The 22,138-nt window shown below is 38.1% G+C and overlaps 1 protein-coding gene across 2 annotated transcripts in view; it reads right to left on the bottom strand.

Moving 5' to 3' along the window:
• The window catches only part of SLC35D1 (solute carrier family 35 member D1), a 56,313-nt gene that overhangs the window by 18,439 nt on the left and 15,736 nt on the right, over positions 1 to 22,138 (bottom strand). For both annotated transcript variants that reach the window (XM_047082706.1, XM_047082707.1), the window contains exons 9-11: positions 11,167 to 11,234; positions 9,970 to 10,048; positions 6,416 to 6,498 (exon numbers count right to left, since the gene is read on the bottom strand). In XM_047082706.1, coding sequence (XP_046938662.1) covers positions 6,416 to 6,498; positions 9,970 to 10,048; positions 11,167 to 11,234 — 230 coding nt within the window. The remainder of the gene's footprint in view (positions 1 to 6,415; positions 6,499 to 9,969; positions 10,049 to 11,166; positions 11,235 to 22,138) is intronic.

Raw genomic sequence — 22,138 nt, 5'->3', positions numbered from 1 at the left:
GGGTGCTGGGCAGAGGTAGCTGGAGTAAAATCCCCAGGAATGACTGTGGGGCTAGACTCTGAGCTTCACCATGTCCCGTCCCAGGGACTATGAAGACCCTAGGGTGGCCTCAGAAGCTACAAAATGAGTTTTATTACACTAAAGGAGGCTGACTTAACCAGTATGTATGGCATATCATGAAGGAATATGAAAATAAAAGTAATCCATTCATGTATCCACTATTTATAGACTATAGTTAAGAATGAAGACCTGGAAGGCAAATCATGGATTGAAAACTTACCAGGTGGGTAATATGGGGCAAGTTTCTAGCCTCTCTGTGAAATGGAACATTCACAGCATCTATCTCATAGAGCTGTTATAGAGACTAAGTATGCGTAGTTAGGACAATGCTCAGTTCTAGTACACATAAAAAATACTGGCCAGCGGGCACCTGGGTGGCTCAGTTGGTTAAGCGTCTGACTTTGGCTCAGGTCATGATCTCACAGCTCATGAGTTCGAGGGCTGCGTTGGGCTCTGTGCTGACAGCCCAGAGCTTGGAGCCTGCTTCAGATTCTGTGTCTCCCCTTCTCTCTGTCCCTCCCATGCTCATACTCTGTCTCCCTCTGTCTCTCAATAATGAGTAAACTTAAAAAAAATTTTTTTTAAATACTGGCCAGTATTTTGTTATTAGTACTAGCTGAATGCTTATTATGGGCCAGACACTGATAAATACTGGCATAACTGGAAATAAGACAAGTGATTTCTGCCCTCAAATAGCCGAAAATCTAAAATGGTGATGGACACATATATGGTTTACTAGGCTACACTGTAATTATTTAGTCATTTTCTGAATGATAAATGCATTCAGGACTGAGAACTTGGTGACTCTGGAGTCCAATCCATCTGGGTTAAAATCCTTGTGACATGTCTTACTAATTATGTGACCTTGGCAGATCTACAAGGGAATGTACCATGTCTCTCTAGAACACAATGCCTCACATACAGACACACTCAATGCATAACTTCAGAATACATTCAACTTAACCTCTGTAGGCCTCAGCCTCTTCATTTATAAAATAGTGATAATAAAAGAATTTCAAAAGAGTGTTACAAAGAATTAGGCAATTCAACAGAGAAAGTACAACATTTGCAATAAAAGGTACTAGAACTGGATATCTATATTAACACACACACACACACACACACACACACACACACACACTAAAAAGAACTTTTCATCTAGACCTCACACAGTATATAAAAATTAATCCAAAAGTGAGCTACATACCTAATTGTAAAACCGAAAGCAGTATAAAACTTCTCGGACACATAAGAGGAAAAATCTTTGTAACCTTGGGGTTAGGCAAAGATTTCTGAGATACCTAACACTGAAAGCATAACTCATAGAAGAAAAACTGATAAAATAGCCTTAAAAATTTTCTTCTTCAAAAGAGTGTATTAGAAAAATGAAAAGACAGGCCACAGACTGGGAAGTAATACTTGTACATCACATATCTGATAAAAGACTTGTATCCATAATAAATAAAGAACTCTGAAAATTTAAGAAAACAAAGGGTGCCTGGCTGGCTCAGTCAGTAGAGCTCATGACTCTTGATCTTGAGGTTGCAGGTTCAAGTCCCATGTTGGGTGCAGAAATTACTTAAAAATAAAATCTTCAAAAAACAAAAAAACAACCCAATTTTTAAAAAATGGGTAAAACAGGGGCGCCTGGGTGGCTCAGTCAGTTAAGCGGCCGACTTCGGCTCAGGTCATGATCTCACGGTCCGTGAGTTCGAGCCCCGCATCGGGCTCTGTGCTGACAGCTTGCTCAGAGCCTGGAGTCTGTTTCAGATTCTGTGTCTCCCTCTCTCTGACCCTCCCCTGTTCATGCTCTGTCTCTCCCTGTCTCAAAAATAAGTAAAACGTTAAAAAAAAATTTTTTTTTAATGGGCAAAATATCTGAACAGCCACTTTACCAAAGAATATATACAGATGGAAAATAAACACATGAAAAGATGTTCAACATCATGAATCACTACACACTACAGCACGTAAAACCACAATGAGAAACCACTACAGATCTATTAGAATGTCTAGAATACCAAGGGCTGGGATGTGGAGCAACCAGCATAGTGCATCATACATGGCTGAGGGATATGCAAAATGTTACAGACATTTTTGAAAATAGTTTGACAATTTCTTAGGAAATGAAACATAACACTTACCAGACAAACCAGGAATTCCACTCCTAGGTATTTACCCAAGTGAAATGAAAACTTACGTTCACAAACAAACTTTTAAGCAAGTATTTTAACAGCTAATACAGAATGGTTAAAAATTGGAAACTACCCAAATGTCTTTCAGTCTTTCAGTTGGTCAATCGATAAAAAACTGTGATATATCCATAACAGAATATACTCAGCAATAAAAAGTTACAAACTACTGATACATGTAACAACACAGAATCTCAGAGTGCAACACAGAATCTCAAATGCAGTATCTGATGTGAAGAGAAGTCAGACCAAAAGCTACCTTTCCATGACAATCTGGATACTACACAGATGAAAACAGATCTTTGTCAGAGACTGAGGGTAGTGGGAGAGGTTCAATGCAAAGGGACATGGGGAGATTTTAGAGGCAATACAATTGTTTTATATCTTGAATGTGGTAGTGGTAGTTACAGGACTGCTGTATCCATTTATCAAAACTCACAGAACTGTAAACTAAAAGGGGTGAATTTCACTGTATTCAAATCATATAACAACTTTTTAAAATGGAAGAAAAAAAAATCACAAAGATGAGTCCCAGAGACTCTAGGAATTCTAGCCTGGGCAGTTATGAAGATGATGATGTCATTATCTGGAAAGGCTACATTAGGCCAAACCCACAGGCCAACTCCAGCCAACAGATGGAAAGTAAGTACAGAAGCAGGCTCTTGTCACCACCCTTCACTAATCATTCCCTCCCTTCTCCGCTGCCTTTGGGGCTTGGTGAGCACTCAGTAAGTGGCTGCTGGAGAAAAAGCATTTAGGAGAGTTGAAGACAGGCAGGCTCTCAACAGAGACCTATTTAAAAAAGTGCCGCCTAAATCCCAGAATCAATTTGGATGAAGCCTAATAAGTAGCTACCAGTGCAAACCTCCTGCTTCTTGCATTTGAATCACACCAGAGAAGGCTATTTAAACTCTTCTTAAAACAACAAAGAAACTAGGCAGGGTACAGGAAAGCTAAATGTATCTGGGTCTAATCACAGAATCTTTGAAGAATATAGTTCAATTATAGATATGTAATAAAGCATAAGCATAGTAGAATTTTCATTGTATGATTCAGGTAATAAATATATGATGATGTTGTAAAATTCTTTCAACTTCTCTGTGAAATATTTTTGGCTAAAATGTGGAATAAGAAAATGGGTTACAAGAATGTGTGAATTCCCTACCTTTTTTTAAATTAAAAATCATGTAATGGTTAATGGCACTCAATAAACAGTAAATGAGTCACACACACACACACACACACACATATACACACACACACAGGAAAATAAAAGAATATGTTCAATTAATGATTTCCTTCAAAGTGCAGTCCACCAAAGATGGACTGACACCATTTTGATCAAAGTGAATCTGACAGCCACTTTAAGTTTGGTTTTTGCATTTAAAAAATAATGTCCACAGCTTGACATGTCCACAGTTCTTTTCCAAGAAGAACTCAAAAAAAAAGTAAATAATAAAACTATAATTTTCATTTTAAAGAGAAAAAGTGAAAAAAATTAGTAGTTTTGTAGAGCTTTCCTCTACAAAAGGTAAAAAGCACACTATAATGAAAAACAGCATTTGAACAGAAATTCACGTGGGTTTTAATTCCAACTCTGCAACTAATTTGGCTGGCTAAGTACATCAATTATTCTCCCTAGCCTTGTGATAAAAGAGACTGAAGAGATAGGATATGTAAAATTTGTAATAAAATGTGAAAGCAATTAAAAATTATTAAAAATACTACCTAGGGCCAGAGTACCAATGACAGTCATCATGATTATCATTACCAAAGATCCTTGCTAGCAAAATGGTACTGTGTAACCAGAACTAAAATGCACTACCCAACACAAAAAGAAACTCTACTGGAAGAATTTTCAAGATGTTGCTTTTGATCTACCTTAGATTGGCAAATGTTAGACATTCCAACATACTCAGACACTTTTAATAGCCTACAATGTGAAAAAAAAAAGATACCTAAGTTTTCTTATAAGATACTTTTATCATCTCAAAAGCAATTTGAACTGCAGAGATCTGAAAATGCAAACAGAAGCTTTCACTTCATTTTGGTTGTTAAGATTATTTATTTGAAGCTAACAAAACAAAAATCAAGGCATCTCTGACTCAGGTCTATACAGTGCTAAAAAGATTCTTTAATCCAAATTTTTAGAAGTGAATGAAACGCAGATCACATTCCAAGTCAGAACTGTTCCAACAAGTTGTTTCTTACATCCTGGCCCCTTCTCATGAATATTAATGAAAGAAACTGGTATTTACTAAACACAGATGTCAAGCAGTGAGTTAGGTACTTTATATTAGATTATCTCATTCTAACAAGTCTAAGGAGGTATTTTCTTTCTTTTTCTTTTTCTTTTTTTTTTTTTTTAACTAAGGAGGCTCCACACCCAGCATGGAGACTAGTGCGGGGCTTGAACTCACCACCATGAGATCAAGACCTGAGCTGAGATCAAGAGTCGTTTGTTTAACCAACTGAGCCACCCAGGTGTCCCAAGAGATATGGGTATTTTCATCCCTAGCACCTAAGAAAACTGAAGCTCAGAAAAGATAAACAACTCAAAGTCACACAGATAGGAAGCATCAGAAGTATAACTCCAAATAAGGTCTAAGACTGAACTACTCATCTTCCTTCCATAATATACAATCCTCAAGTACACATTACACCCACCACGACCCCCAAATCCTACCCCCACAAATAATGAATGACTTTTCCTTTAAAAGATAAATAACTATAGTGGCAAATAAATGTCAGGGAAGGGGTAACAAGGAGTTACTAACCTATTACCAGTATTAGTATTAAATTTTCATGTTGATTCATAAAGAAGGTAGAACAGGGTAGAATAGGTATTATCAAAAGTTGTTTATATTGAAGAAATAAGAGCCCAGACAGGTTATATAATTTGCTGTAAATTAAAGAGATGACACTCCCATATTCTATTAGAGAGCTTTATAGTTTCCAAAGTGCTTTTTCACCAATCCACATAGGATTCATCAAACACTTATTAAGCAATAGCAGGATTCATTCTAGGAGTTTGAGAAATGAGAGAACTACATAGGCAGAGATCCCTGCCCCCATGGAACTTACATTCTAACAGGAGAGACAGAAAATAGGCAATAAATAAGCAAATTTTATAGTATATTAAAGGAGATTAAGAGCTCTGGAAAAGATAAATAGAAAAATAGAATAAGAGGGTTTAAAACACAGCATCAGAAGGGGAAGAGCAGGCTGTAGTTTTAAACAAGGTGGTCAGGGTAGACTTCCATGAGAAGGTAACAATTGAGCAAAAACTTACAGGCATAAAGGAGTTAACCATGCAAGTGGAGAAGACTAGGCAGTAAACTAGGCAAGAGATGCTAGATTGGTGGCTTAGATGATGCTGGGAGCAATGCAGATGAGAAGTGACTGTTTTCTGGATCTATTCTGAAGGTAGAGCCAAGAGAATTTGTGAACACACTGGATACTGGGTAGAAGACTGAAGGGTCAAGAATGACTCCAGGGTTTTGGAACTGAGAGGCTAGAAGGACAGAGTGTGCATCAGCTGATATACAGAGGCTATGGGTGGAGCACACTTTGGAGAAAATAATAGGGACTTCAGGTTTGGACATGTTAGCTAGAGATGTCAAGTGGCCTGTTAGACATAGAAGTTGGAGTTGAAGACAGAGGTCTGGCCCAAATACAAATTTGAGAATTTTCAAGCACATAGACAGTATTTAAAGCCATGGAATCAATTCTGGAACTGAAAAAGGTCTTTCATACAAGTCACCCTCACCACTGATAAAGTCTAAAGGAATCCAGTGATATGTCTAAGGTCAGACACATATAAAGCAATTCTAACAGAGCTGCTATTCTTTAGCCCTGAATTTTCTTGAAAACACTGTACTACCATCTAGTATAAGTAAAGGATTGTTCTTTGAAGGCTAGAAGGAGTTTAGCTTCCAGAAAAGATTCCTTAAATAGTGTGTGCATAAAATATGGAACCATTTTATCCCCATTTCTTAAAAAGCATTATGTGAAGACATTAAATATATATAATACACTGTAGGTGCTCCATAAATGTTTAATAAAGAAACCAATTTGCAGTTAAATAGCCCCTTACTGTGATACTATTTGAGTGTCCAAATCCCTCCTGTCAAAGTGGTTACATTTAAATATTTTTGACTTACCTGATATTTAAGCCAATGAAGTTCGTCCATGTGAAAATATAATCTCCACCAAAGACCATTCCAATATAAGTTATTAATATATTCTACAAAGAAAAACAGCAATATGCTGTTACACAGGTTTAAATGAGCTTTTCAATATTCATGTAAACTCATCCACACAATGGCCCAAATGCCTATCCTTAAAATATAAAATCAGATAAACAGAAAAACCCACCAATCCTAAAATGAGCATAGTATGAGTAAGGCCACTAATAAGGAAACAATGACATTAACCTCTTCCCAATCTAAATCTCCAAAAGCTAAATGCTTTCACTGATGAATTATCACAAGATTATCCACTTTCCCTGTCCCATGTTATAGGCTGACATTATAAATCTAAATAGAGAAACACTAGGGGTAGAAAACAATAATGAACATTTAGTAATCTTAGAAAAGAATGCTTCTTCCTCCCATTGCGGTAACCATTGACTTGTGAGGGGAAAGTAAAGCAGGAAAACCTCACAGGTAAGCATCTCTCCCTCTTGTTCTAAAAAGGAAAAAGGGGATGGTAGGCAGTTCACCAACATCAACATTGTTTTTAGAGGCAGCTTCTTTGGTATCTTAAGAAAACACACGATGGGCACCTGGGTGTCTCAGTTGAGTCAGTTAAGTGTCCAATTCTTGGTTTTGGCTCAGATCACAACCTCGAGGTTCATGGGATCAAGCCCCACACTGGGCTCTGCACTGACAGCAAGCAGCCTGCTTGGGATATTCTCTCTCTCTCTCAAAATAAATGAATAAATAAACTTACAAAAAAATACCACATATGAAAAGTCGTCTCAAAGTAGCATACCTAAAATTACCTCTCCTGATTCCCTAAGCTCCTAGGTGTAAACATCTGCTTCTCTAGCTTCCTTTCAATTATCTTCAAACCACAGAGGTGAAATAAACTTTCCCAAAGTTCAAGCTATTATTCAATTCTTTCCTCACCTTCTCTCTTTCACATTCACAAGTCACTGCCTCCCTCTCCACTATTATAGCTGTCGTAAATGATAAATGTCATAAACATTTTTAGAACCTGGGCTCTCCTAGATTGGGCCTATGGAAGCAGAACTACCACAGCATTTTTAAAAGGCCAAAAAGAAACCTCAAAATTAATTGTATAATGGGAGTGCCCTTTGAGAGAACATTCAAAATTATGTCAACCTTTTCTAGGTCTAAGCAAGTTACCTTAGAACAGCTTTTCTTATTATTTGAGGGGAAAAAATAAAAATAAATACCATGTAACAGTAAATAAGGTCAGTAGGCAACTTGAGAAAATGTGTAACAGGATCTCACTTGGAACAGAGACCTAGAGAGAAGGCAGGTTAATTTGCATAGATTGCCCAGGGAGCTACAGATAGGGAAAGGACTCAGAATCCAAACCTTGCTGCTCGAAATCAACCAGGAAAAGACAGCAATGCCCCCAAAGCAGAACTTACTAGCAAGCACAGAAGAATCTATGCTAGTAACTGAAAACTAAGACAGCAAGTTTCAAACTTTAGTCTACCAGAGAATCACCTGGAAACCTTGTTAAAAATGATGATTTCCAGGTTCTACTTTAGAGCCTCTGATTTAGTATATATGAGGTGGGCCCAGGAATTTCCACTTTAAGTAACCTACATAATCTTCCCACCATGATTAAGAAAAACAAGAAATACTGACAGTCTCTTGGGGCAGTGACTGAGCTAAAAGGGCTGTGACTGGGAGGCTGATGAAAGAAACTCCCCTGTGGCCCATGAGGCTCTGAACCAGCAAGGGCAGCAGCGCACTCCCATCTGAAGATGGAAGACATCCTTCAGCAGTGATACAAGGCAGCGAGGACCAACAGCGGTTGTAAACTAATCCAACAGTCCAGTTTTTCCCTCCCTCTAGACTTTGGAAGTAAAACTGATCCCTTGGGGACAGAGTAAATTAATAGGGTTGTGTGGGGAGGAGGAAATATCAAAAGACAGGTACTGGACTGTATGTTAATAAGAGTGTGATTATATTTGTACTCCATGCTGATAAATAAAAAGAAAATACACTAAGAAATCTTAAGCAAATAGGTTCGTTATTAAAAAGAAACACTGACTGGGGCTCCTGGGTGGCTCAGTCGGTTGAGCGTCCGACTTCGGCTCAGGTCATGATCTCACAGCTTGTGAGTTTGAGCCCCTCGTTGGGCTCTGTGCTGACAGCTCAGAGCCTGGAGCCTGCTTCGGATTCTGTGTCTCCCTCTCTCTCTGCTCCTAACCCACTCACATTCTGTCTCTGTCTCTCTCAAAAATAAATAGACATTAAAAATCTTTAAAAAAAAAAAAAAAAAGGAAACACTGACTTTCCTACACTGTCCTTTTTGGCTAAAAACTGGTAACAACAACTGGCCTCTCAGGTTCTTGCTGTTCTTATTCTGCATTCACTTTGCTCTTGAACCATTTACTTTACAAAACCAAAACAGAGCTGAGAGCTAACTTGAGGGACTAAAACTATTTTAGCAGCCTAGGCCTTTGAATGCAGATGAACGGTCTCTGGCTTTCATGGGAATTCACGCAACTAACTAGTTATAGCTGAATTTAGAATTTTAATTACACCAAACACTCCCAATTCCATGATTTGAAGTCACAGACCTTCTGAAATTTTAACCCAAATCTAGTTTCCAAAGTGAGGGCAAGGGGACACCACTCCATGGAGATATAAAGGGAAACATAGCAGAGCAGTGAAAACTTTATTGTGCAATCCCTTCCCTCACTATTGACAAATGGGGAATCAGAAAGGAAGTCCCAAGGGCAAGTATTCTTTTCCCCAAATGATCAAGGGCCTACCTCTCGGTCTTAATCCCCAATCCCCCCCCCCCCCCCGGCCAGCTCTGTCTTACACCTTTTTTTAGAAAGCAAGCCTACCCCGCTAATTCATTTGGAAATCTGGCATGCTGTGGTCTTGGAGATTAAAGCACTAGAAGCACAAAATCAGATGAAACAGGCCTCAGGCTTCAAGCCACTAACTTCAGCTCAATATTCAAGTCAACTTGGCTCTCCTGGCTGAAGACAAATGAGCCTCCCTCAAATAAAAGGGATCTGGAGGAAATGACATCACTGGAAATGTCAGACACAGCTTTTAAAAGTGGGCCATTTAAGGTCTGGCTCATGCACTGGAAAAATCCCTTGATTAATTTCTGGCAGGCACCCTTTCCCTCTAACAGCCAGAACTGAGTAAGGCAGAGAACAGAACAGTTTTCATGGGGGTTACAGGGACAAGCCTATCACTACCAAGCTAGTTACCTACCCTGTCTGAAACAAGCCTAATTCCGCTTCCTCTACACTAAGATAACACATTCTTCTTTTCCCATACTCCTCAGAGCCAAGTTGCCTGAAAGTGGAGATTATACCCCCCTGAGTTCTTAAAGATCATTTTAGAAACCATCACCACAATCTGCCAAACCAAGACATTCTGTCAGAAAAAAAAAGGATTATAGGGGCTTAAGACCACAGAGAGACTTAGAGTAACAACTTTCAAATAAGGCAGGTACCCAAAAGCTAACAGTATTTTTTTCAACTCACCTTAATACAGCCAACTATTGTAGTTGTAAGAGCAGAATTATACTGCGTGCAGAGTACTGTGGCATACATCAAGATAAACCTGGAATGAAGAAGGAAGAGGTGTAAGAGCCCGTTGCTAACTTTATAGCAATCTCTAGCCAACAGAAACAGTGTTGGCCATGCTAGCACATTGTAGTCACTATGAGCTTTCCCCACCTCGCCCCTGCATGTACTGCAGCTTTAGATTTTAAAAATTTCACTAAAAAGAAACACATGTCCATTTGTTGACCAGGTGTTTTCCCCAGCTACCCTCACCAAACCCTTGAAACCACCGTTGCTAATCCTGAATACTCTTTTTATATTATATTCCCACTAAGTCACCTAACCCAGATAGAAAGCTGAGCTCACAGACCACGAGTCAGGTGTGCACCTCCCATGAGACAATATGACCCCTGGACCAGGAGGCAACAGAGATTCTTAAAGATGGAAGAAACCCGAATCAGCACTACCTTAAGAGGGGCTACAGGTTCACTTAACAACTAAGTGCCCCAGCAGTTGGAACGGCCAGATTTACAAGGCTTCCAAGCTGGAGTACCAATGCACCATGTCAATTTTATTTTGAAGCACTTGCTCATCATGTACCTAGCCTGTACCAGATCTAGTCATAAACACCAACTAAACTGACTGACCAAGGAAAAAATTCATTAGGGAAATACAAAGGTGAAGAGAAAAGGCACATTAGCAGATACCCTCTTATTTTCCACATACACTCTTCTGAGAGGAAGATAACCTGGTGGAGAGAGTCAGACAGCCCCCAATTCAAAGGCTGCCACTGCCACCTGCTAACTGTGCAAATTTAGACAATTTACTTGAGTTCTGAGCCTACTTTCTCATAGGTAGGTGGATGGAAACATGTGTCCTGTGGTTAATATAGAAATAAAACAATGCCTTTTGAAATATAATGGTGCTTATCACATACTAGGTTATTTGGTAAGTATTCGTTTCTTGTCTCCATCCTTCTGAGTATGACTCTGGGATCAGTTTAGTAGCCTCTAAGGGCACGTTCCCAAGGGCTGTGAAACCACCTGAATCTGGAAGTTTAATTATCCTATGCTGATACATTCAAGACACAGAACAGTATACTGAGGAGTGAAGCAAAAGGATCCCAGAACAAACTTCTCTAGGAAAACTATCTGCTAACAAGGAACAAAGGCTTACCCCATCACACAAGAGAGAGTGAACTGCAGAAGAAAGAGGGTGTCGGCCCAGCCTTCAAAATCCATTGCCTGTAATACACAAGAAAAGTATCAGATTGTAGAGCAAGCCCTCAAAATCAGCTGTCCTATTCTTTAATCAAAATCCCATGGAAAAAAAATCCTATGTTGCTCCCACCACACACACATATGCATTTCCCTTCATCACTCAAGGGATAGAGAGTGATGTTTAAGAATTTGACATATATGGAGCTGAACCAAAAAAGCAGTTTCAGAAGGTTTCCTCCTTTCTAAAATGTAATGTGAGGAAGGTCTTGTACTTCAACTAAAACGCAAGCAGCCACTATATGGAGCCTTCCTGATAAGAACTCTCTCCTCTGCCCCAGCAGTACTTCCCTCTAGGACTCTCTTTCTCTCCAAACTGCAAGTCTTTCTACACAGTGTCTACAGCTTCCTGCAGGAGGACCCACATCACATCTACCTAAGCAAATTCCTAACACGGCAAACAGTAGACATTCAATTTGTTCAAGGTTCTTTCTTTGTTGAGACATAATATGCAAAAAATAAAATCAACCACTTTTAAGTGGTGATCCCCTCCCAAATTTACAACCTCTGATTATAACTTATGGCGACGTCTGATCTATTGTAAGTTACTAGAGTTTTGTTCTTCAACAATTTCCTACAAATGGGATTGCACAGCATGTACTCTTATGTCTGGCTTTTCACTTGGCATAATGCTTTTGAGAATCACTTATGCTGTTGCATCATTTTTGTTACATTTATTTTTATTACTGATTAGTATTCCATCTTATGACTATACCACAATCTGTTTAGTCACCAGTTAATAAATATTTAGGTTGTTTTCATGACTTGTTATTAATAAAGCTATAATGGACCTTTGAATACAAATCTCTGTGGACATTTTTATTTTTCTCAGGTAGATATCTAGAAAATGGGTTGGCTGGTTCTTTCAGTAAATGTATCTTTAACTTTCTAAGAAACTGATGAAATAACTATACTATCTTGTACTCCCACCAGCACTCTATGAGAGTTCCTATTGCTTTACCTTCTCATCAGCACTTGGAACTGTATGAGACCACTGTACTATAAGTAAATAGTATCTCACTATAATATTAACTTGCATTTTTCTAATGATTAACGAAGTGGAGCATATTTTTTCTCTCCAGTGATTAATGAGGTTGAGAATATTTTATTTTTTTTAAGTTTTTTAAAAAAGATTTTAAAGTAATCTCTGTACCCAATGGTGGGCTCACACTCATAGCCCCAAGATCAAGAGTCACATGCTCTACTGACTGAGCCAGTCAGGTGCCCTGACTGAGCATATTTTAATGTGTTTATTTGCCATCAGTATTGCTTCTCTGGTGAAATGTCTGTCCAAATCTCCCAAATTTATCTATTTGTCTTATTACTGAGTTGTTATTTTTCATATATTCTGGATACAAGTTCTTAATTTTTTATATATATAAAAATCACGCATATATATGATTATCATATATATGACTGTGTATTTTCTAAAAAATTACATATTATATATGATTATTATATATTATATACATGGTTGTGCAAATATATCCTCCCAGTCTGTGGCTTGCCTTTTTATTTCTTTAATGATGCCTTAAAAAACAAAAAAATTTAATTTTGATGTAGTCTAACTTATTTTATCTTTTACAATTCTTGCTTTTTATGACTTTCCTATGAAGCTGAGATTTTCACAGAGATTTTGTCCTATATTTTCTTCAAGTTTTAAGTTTTAACTCTACATTTAAGTCTATACTAGGGCTGCTATAAATAAAGTTCCACCAATTGAGTGACTTGAACAACAGAAACTTTTGTGTCACACTCTGGAGGCTGGAAGTCAAGATCAAGGTGCCAGCAGGGATGGCTCCTTCTGAGGGCTGTGAGAGACAATCTGTTCCAGATTCAAGGCCCAGAGTTTTCCTTTTGGGAAAGTTTTTAACTAAAATTCAATTTCTTTTTTTTTTTTTTTTTTTTTTTTTTTTTTTTTAATTTTTTTTTTTTCAACGTTTATTTATTTTTGGGACAGAGAGAGATAGAGCATGAACGGGGGAGGGCAGAGAGAGAGGGAGACACAGAATCGGAAACAGGCTCCAGGCTCTGAGCCATCAGCCCAGAGCCCGACGCGGGGCTCGAACTCACGGACCGCGAGATCGTGACCTGGCTGAAGTCGGACGCTTAGCCGACTGCGCCACCCAGGCGCCCCTAAAATTCAATTTCTTAATAGAAATAGAGTTAAATAGCCCCATTAATTAATTAAGCCCCCTTAATTAATTAATTCAAGGCCTAGAGTTGTCCTTTTGGGAAGGTTAACCAAAATTCAGTTTCTTTAAGAGAAATAGAGCTAAATAGCCTCATAAATAGAAGCTAAATAGCTTCTAATTATTTTAATTAAGTAGAGCTTTTTAATTATTTAGTAGAATAGGGCTATTCATGTTATCTACTTCTTCTTGAGTGAGCTTTGGTAGTTTGTCTTTTTAAAGAATTTGTTCATTTCATCTTAGTTTTTGAGTTTATGGCATAATGTTGTTCCTAATATTCCATTATACCTTTAGTATATGCAAGCTCTGTAATGATATCACTCCTTCATTCCCTATATTGATAATTTGTGCATTCTCACTTTTTGCCCTGATCAACTGGCTATGGTTGAGCAACTTTACTGAACTTTCATTGGCCTCCAGGTTTTAGGTTCACTGATTTTTCTCTATTGCTTTTCTGTTTTCTATTTCACTGATTTCTGCTCTTACCTTCCTTATATTTACTTTGGGTTTAATTTGCTCTTATTTTTTTCTAGTTTCTAAAGGGAAAGGCTTAGGCCACTGATTTTAGACCTTTCTTCTTTTCTAATATATGCATTTAATTCTATGGATTCACCTCTAAGCACCACTTTAGCAGCATCCCATAAGTTTTCCTATGTTATGTCTTAAAAATTTTTAATGTTTATTCATTTTTGAGAGAGACAGACTGTGAGTGGCGGAAGACCAGAGAGAGAAGGAGACACAGAATCTGAAGCAGGTTCCAGGCTCCAAGCTGTCAGCACAGAGCCCAGCGCAGCGCTCGAACTCACAAACCATGAGATCATGCATGACCTGAGTCGAGGTCAGATGCTTAACCAACTGAGCCACCCAGGTGCCCCTACTATGTTGTGTTTTAATTTTCATTCAGTTTGAAATGTTTTATTTCTTCATGATTTTTTTCTTTGATCCATGTGTTATTTAGAAGTGTTTATTTCCAAACATTTGAAGATTTTTCCATATATCTTTATGTTATTAATTTCTAGTTTAATTCTGTTCTGACCAGGGAACAGACTTTCTATGATTTCAATTATTTAAAGCTATTAATAATCATTTTATGGCTCAGAATATAGTTTAGCTTGGTATATGTTCCATGTGCACTTGAAAAGAATGTATATTCTGTTGTTTTTGAGTCGAATGTTCTGTAAATGTCAATTAGGTCAAATTAGTTGATGGTGTTGTTCAAGTGTTCTATAGCCTTAATGGCTTTCAGTTTAGTTGTTTTATCAATTACTGAAAGAGGAGTGTTAGAATCTCCAACTATAATTGTCAATAATGTACTTATCCTTTCTCTTTTATCAGTTTTTGCTTCAGATATTTTGAGGCTTTCTCATTAAGCACATTCATATGCAGGACAGTTATGTCTACTTGATATATTAACTCTTTCAGCATTATGAAATGTCCCTCTTTATGGTATAGTTTCCTTTTTATTTACTATACTTTGTGTTTACTATACTATAGTTTGTGTTGAGCTTCTTGTATGTGTAGATTTAGTTTTCATCAAATTGGGAAAGACATCTGCCATTAATTCTTCAAAAAGTTTTTCTACCCACCCTCTTCTTCAGGACTACAGTTACACATATTATAGATCTCTTGATATTACCCTGCACGTCACTAGTAATCTGTTCATTTGTTTTCCAGTCCTTTTTTCTCCATGTGTTTCATCTTGGATAGTTTCTATTGCTATTTCTTTAATTCACTGATCTTTTCTTCTGTACTGCCTAATCTGCTGTTTAATACCTTCTACTTTATTTTTCAATTCAGGTTATTATATTTTTCCTTAAAATTTCATTTGGGTCTTTTTTTATGTACTTCTTTTCTCATCCTTTTTCTCTCCACAATCCTTTACCACCTGTTGTCCAATGTCTGAAAAACATTTTTCATATATGTTTGGTATTCTAGTAGGCTCAGGCAGAAAGGTAAATCCTGTCCCTGTTATGCCATCCTGGCTAGAAGCAAAAGACCAAATTCAATTACTGACTCGAATTATAAACTTATCTCATATGACGCCTCCACTGGGAAGCTTTGCACAAAAACCTGCATTCATATCAGGCTCCTTCTTGCCAAACTGTCAAGAACACTAAGTGCTACTTTTATCACTGACACTGCATGTACGTGACTAAGTACATGTATGTATGTGACTATTTGTATATTCATGATCATCTATCCAGACACTTTGAATGCCTTCATGGTTTATCTCTGTATCCACAGTGCTTAACAAAGTGATAGCAAATAGATGTTCCATAACTGTAAAATGATGAAGAATAAATGAAAGAAGTCATACATAGTCTCATTCTATGCACTTTCATACCTGTAAACACACCCTCCTCTCTGATGAAAAACCATTAAAACACAATAAAGTACAGGCTGGGAGGACTCAGGAGACCAGCCTCTACCAGCAAGACTATAAATTCCTTGAGAGCAGAAACTATGTCATATGTCACTTCTCCCTAGCCCCAAGCATTTAGAAGTGTTAGGTACAAATAGCTGAGGTGGATTAAACATCCATGATCTCTGGCTTAGTATCATTTTCTACTGGCAGATGAGTTAGACTTTACTTGTTAATACACCCACACATCTAAGCACCTGGGTAGCTCAGTCGGTTAAGTGTCTGACTCTTGATTTTGGCTTAGGTCATGCTCTCATGGTCTGGTCATGACATCGCCCCACATCAGGCTCTGCACTGAGCATGGAGCCTGCTTGAGATTTTCTTTCTCTCTCTTTCTTTTCTTTCTTTCTCTTTCTTTCTCTCTCTCTCTCTCTGTCTCCCCCTCTCTGTCCCTCCCCTGCTCATGCTCTCTCTCTCAAAAAAAAAAAAATCATGGGAAAAGAAAACATTTAATACACCCACATACTACTTGTACACGCTACTAGATTTAAAGTTTCAGATTAAATCTATATAATTTTAAATTTTCTTAAAATGGAAAAAGTCATTTTACTGGCCTATAACTCGTTTGTTTTTGCACCGAGTTTAGTTTCTCTTTTTTGGAAGAGAAAGGCATAACCCAGAAAACCAGCAGGTGGGCACGGAAGAAGTATCTTTGGGAGGTTTATTGGTACAGAAGCCATTGTACCTAAAAAAAGCAGCACACCAGGATTCCGAAGCCCAGTATCTTGCACCACCTCACCACTGTTTCATTATGCCAGCATTAGCTTCTGCGAGGGAAGTTAAACTGGGTGCATATTAAGGTTTCTTCCAACTCTAACATGAGTGTTAGATCAGCTTCATAAGGAGAGACTTTACTTCAAACTGAAACACATAAAAGAAATATCAGGTCTGGGGCACCTGGTTGGCTCAGTCAGTTGAGCGTCCAACTCTTGATTTCAGCTCAGGTCAAGATCCCAGGGTTGAGGAAGTGAGCCCTGCATCAGGCTCCACAGTCAGCACAGAAGTTCTCTCTCTCTGATTTTCTCTCTCTCTCCCTTTGCCCCTCTTGCCCACTCATACGTATCCTCTCTCTCTCTGAAAAGAAAAAAAAAAAAAGAAAAGAAAAGAAAGGAAAAGAAAAGAAGAAAGAAATCTCAGGCCTAAGAACTTTCCTCAACTCTAAATTATCCTCCTTTCCTAGATAAGCTACTCTTTTACTCCAAAGTCACTAAGAGAATAAGCTGGTGTGATGGACCATGAGGATTCTCTGAACCTTAGTTTCTGCACATATAACAAGAGAAATAACTCTACAAGGCTATCTTGTAGAGTTGTTATCAGAATTAAAGATAATTATGGATACAATGATATGAAGGAGGTCCATCTCATTCAATAAATGATGTCAGTTTTCATATGTAAACATCATTTCTATTTTTTTTTAATTAAAAAAAATTTAATGCTTATTTTTGAAGGAGAGAGAGACAGAACATGAGCAGGGGTGGGGCAGAGAGAGCGGGAGATACATGAATCCAAAGCAGGCTCCAGGCTCTGAGCCCGATGCGGGGCTCGAACTCACAGCCTGTGAGATCATGGCCTGAGCCTAAGTCGGATGCTTAACCGACTGAGCCACGCAGGTGCACCTTAATTTTTTTTGTCAGTGACCTAGGAGTGGAAAGAAATCAGTTATTTGGCAAAGGCTTCAAATAAAACTCTCTATATACCTGAGCTCCCTCCCTCCTTTAGCTCTAAACATTTCTTCTGGTTTCATTTTGTATTTTTAAATCTACTAAGTCCCCGTCATGTGCCAGGTCCCACAGTTGGCCTGCGGGTACTGTGCTGAAGACAATTTAGTTCAGGTTTGCTAATAAATGAAGGAACAAATTGTGACAATAAACAAGTACTACCTTATATTTGTGGAGTGCTTTATAGTTTACAAAATGCTTCTGCATACCTCATGTCATTTGATCCCCAAGTAACCCTGTGAGGTAGAAAGGCCAAGCCTTCTTATCCCCAGAAGATGAGGAGTAACTTACTTTAGGTAACATAGCTAATACATGGTAGGGTCGAGTCTATACACTCAAGCCCAAATTTTTCTACACTGAGCATTACATTTTATTTGGAAAAATGCCCCAAATACATACTGTACAGTCCCCTCTGGGAACTTAATAACTGTATCTATAGAATATTAAAATAAATCCCATGAACATGATTCAATTTACATAGAATTCAAAAATTGAAAAACAATTCTCACAGGATTGTTTTCCCTCCCTAAATACTAGGCCTGTCTCTGGAGAAAGCCACTCTACAGCAGAAGCAGCCTATTGCATTCCTCTGCTTTGCCACAGGAATGGATCTTTGGCTACAACAGAACAAGCAGCAGCCATTTGAAAGTATAGCTGTAGGATAAATATGACCCAAACACTACCATAGTAGAATGGAGTCTACTCCCTATCATAAAGATAGCATAAAAAAACAATTGAAGCTACTGCTTATTAAGAGCTTATTATACTTCCGGGTCCAGAAATGTTAAGTAACTTTCCCCAAACCATCCAGCTACTAAGTGCCTGTTCTGTTAGTTAAGTACCAAGAAAAACCAAAGGCAAGCTAACATGTTCTGAGTTTTTTCTTCTAGATAGCTTCACATAGTTATCGTTATTGATCACTGAGCCAAAAAGTGGGCATTTAAATTCTAAATCTGCCATTAATTTTCTGTGAGTCCATCATAAAGTCATTTAACCTAAGCCTCTACCTATATTACAAATATAGACAACAGTCTGCTCCATCTGCCTCTTGTGAGAAATCAATTCAGAGAATTAAATGCAGACACTTTACACAAAATTCACATACTTCCATCACCACTGTTATCTCTCAGTGATAGATTTGCATGCATATTTGTCTTCTCCCTAAGACAGGAAATACAGAAGGCACAGTGAACACATATTTTGTTAATCAAGGATGGGGGGAGGGACATTTAAAACCAAATAAAATGTCTGTCTCCAAAGATAGCTAATAAAGAGCCACTGTGAACAAAATGACCTGCTTGGTCACTGTGTGACACAGAGCTCGATGGGCTCCCTTCCACAAGTCCTGCAATCTTCAAATGGCTGTGATTACAGACTGCACATACAAAGATGCTTAGCTTTCCTTCTGTTTTGAATGAAGTCTCTGGTTCTACAGGTGCTGGTGGTACAATGTAATACCACAAGCCAATACACACCACAGGCATAAAAAGTACGTGGCATAAATCAATGGGCAAATGGGTTATATGGACCTACCATTTCTGAAAATTAGGCATTTGGTTTGGATGAGACTTTCGGTTAAATAAAAATATTTGAAAAAAAAGTTTAATAAAAAAAATGTGTTCTCTAGTTGTTTAGGTTAAGGAAATTAAGAAAGGGAGTATAGGAGTAAGATTAGGCACTAACATCACATAATCAGTAAAACCAAGTCTAGGGATACAATCAGATGTTTTTGTCTTCTTTCCCAGCTCTAATCAACTGATTCTGGCTGTCTGAACCACTACCTTGGTGAACAGTCAGAGCTATTCCTGGGCTTTAGCAAGGAAGCATCGTCAAGACTACTTGACAATGTCTACAATGAACACAGGATAACATAAGCACCAATTCATCACCCCTACCCTAATAAGAAACATGTAATAATTTCAGTGTTCACTTGAGTCTTAGATATAACCATTCTCACTCCAAGGAAAATTTGCTAAGCAGAGTCACCAACTTTATTTGAAATAAAATCCAAAGCACAAATGACATATTTTCTTACATGTTTTGAAACCTTATAAGCTTTGATACTCCTTTATTATAAGGTCTAAAAATAAACAAATTGCTCAGTTTTAGGCTTCATGGTAAATAAGGAAAAGTTGATGAATGACACCATTGTATTTTGAAACTTCTTTCCCCAAAAATCTACTGAGAAAACAACTGAAACATGTGATCCTAGAAAGTAAACTGTTAGGGAACTGACTAAGGTGGAAGATAACATCAGTAGTGCAAATGATCTCCAAGGTTCCCTCCCTACCTTGGGAAAGCCAGACAAGTTCATGGAGCCAGTGGTCCTGGGTTACCCACCCTATCCTCCGCACTACTGTAACTACTTGCCACCACTTCTATTCCACCTCCTCCTGGCTCAGACAAGGAATTGGGACCCAGATATCTTCACTACCTTTGCTCACAAGGCTCTACCACCTACATAAAATCTACATACAACTGCAAAACCACACATTCCAGCTTATTAACAGGGTCATTTACTCTTATTTGAAAAAAGGCATATCCTCGAAGGTAACAATGGTTAATAACATTACTTTGTTAGTCAAACAACATATATGGCAAAGAGAAAGATCTAGTCATTCGTAACTGAAGAATAACTGATCAACCCACTTGTTTGGTATGAGGATGCCAATGCCCAGAAAGCAGAAAGGACATGTGTATGTGGAAAGAATAATTCAGGGTTTGAGAAATCAGCCTGTATGGTCTAGAGTGACCCAGAAAAGATTAATAACTCTGGACTAAACCAACAGCCTAAAATTCTTCATTATTTAGTCAGCAAAAAGAGACACCTCCACTTTTCCTGTAAAACTCATCTGAGCCATGTAATTTTAACCAGTGGTATAATGAAGACATTATACAATGTACCAGTGCCTACAGTACCAGCCTTGTGAGATCTACAGCAAGGGGTCTGTTCCTCCTTCCCTACATGAGAACACCTAGCAGGGTGTGCTGTCAGAAAGCCAGGCTCCAGCTCCTGTGACTGTGAATCACTGGCTTTGTGCTGCAGACATTCCCTTCTGGGGGCAACAACTAACAAGTTTAAACACAGTCTATCCTAACTGACACTTTGGAAAGCAATTATTCAACTGATACTTTATCTACCTTTATCTATGTTAACTAGATATCTTTTATTAACAGTGAGCTGGCTTTTGTAAACATCGTTTTTTAAGAAAGAGAATGTTTTAAAATTCGAAGCCATGTTTTAAAAAACCAAACGTTGACTATATTGGTTCCTTGGTTTCTGGTACAGCCAGGACTTTGAGAACCTGAATAAATTTTTTTAAAAAATTACACACACACACAAACACATTCACACACACGTTTGGTTTCTCAGAAAGCCTCCAAGTATTTGCATTATGTGCTCACTAGGTTACGTTGTTCAATTGGATCCTGCCTTTCAATTTTTATGGTAATTTAGGTTTTTTCTTCCTTGGCCTTCAATTCTTGCTTAAAGACTGTGTCAGCCCTATCAACTGCTCTGTAGAACTCCTGCCTCCCTGGGGAGCTGACCTTTCAGAGCCCTCTTACTGGATTCCTGTCCTAACACAGGGAACTTTTCTTTCCTTTGCCTTCTAAAGTTAACAGTGAGATTTTGAAAAAAAAATAATTTGGATCTGATCTTGTTTTAATTTGCATGCTGGGGTCAACAGTCTGCAACCCTGAATAATGAGAACAAATTAATTTGTCCCACCACCCCCAGTTATTTTAAACTTTAGGATTCATCATAGGATAGTCATTATTTATAGAAAAACTTTATCCTTTTCTTGCTGTTCCTTTTATAAAATGTAATTTAAGATACATTCACATGGCTCTACAATCAAAAACATATAAAAAGATAAATAGTGAGAAGTCTCCCTCCCATTCCTGTTCTATATTTATTCTGTTCTCACACACACACTCACACACGAATTGGTGGTTACTTTATTAGTCTTATGTATATTCTTCCAGAGTTTCATTACTTAAATAAGTGAATACAATGCATATATACTATTTTCCCTTTTTCTTATTCAAAATGTAGCATACCATATTCAGTTTTATACTGTGTTTTAACAATTTATCTTGTTGGTCTTTTCATAGAATACATACAAAGCTTCCATGCAAAATGGCTCTGGGTCAAGAAAGCCAGGAGTCCAACGGATGAGAGCAAGTTTATAAGCATTGGTATTCAGGAGTCAGGGAGCAGCTGGGCTCATGCCAACCATCAGAACAGCAGCCTAGTCTCCACACTGGCATACCTTCTGCTCCTCAGAAATTCTGTCTCAGCCCAGGAAAGGGCCCTACCTAGAGAACTAACCAACTCAGTTGATACAACCTACTCAGTTTACACTTCACAAAGCAGGGTAGGGGAGCAGAAGGGCCCTGTCCAAAATCAGACAGTGGTCAAGGACAGAACTGGATGTTGCTTCTGCATTCTGCCCTAAATTCTCTCCATTCTATCCCTTATGTCATAAACTTTTAGGGACTTGTCATATCTGCAGAGTAAATTTCAAATTCTTGTAT

The sequence above is a fragment of the Lynx rufus genome, unplaced genomic scaffold (assembly GCF_022079265.1).
Source record: "Lynx rufus isolate CCGP_SWC_20201006 ecotype Redwood Valley unplaced genomic scaffold, mLynRuf1.p SCAF_2, whole genome shotgun sequence".
Lineage (NCBI taxonomy): Eukaryota > Metazoa > Chordata > Mammalia > Carnivora > Felidae > Lynx > Lynx rufus.
The sequence above is the reverse complement of the archived record's forward strand: the minus strand, read 5'-3'. Positions and strand labels throughout refer to the sequence as shown.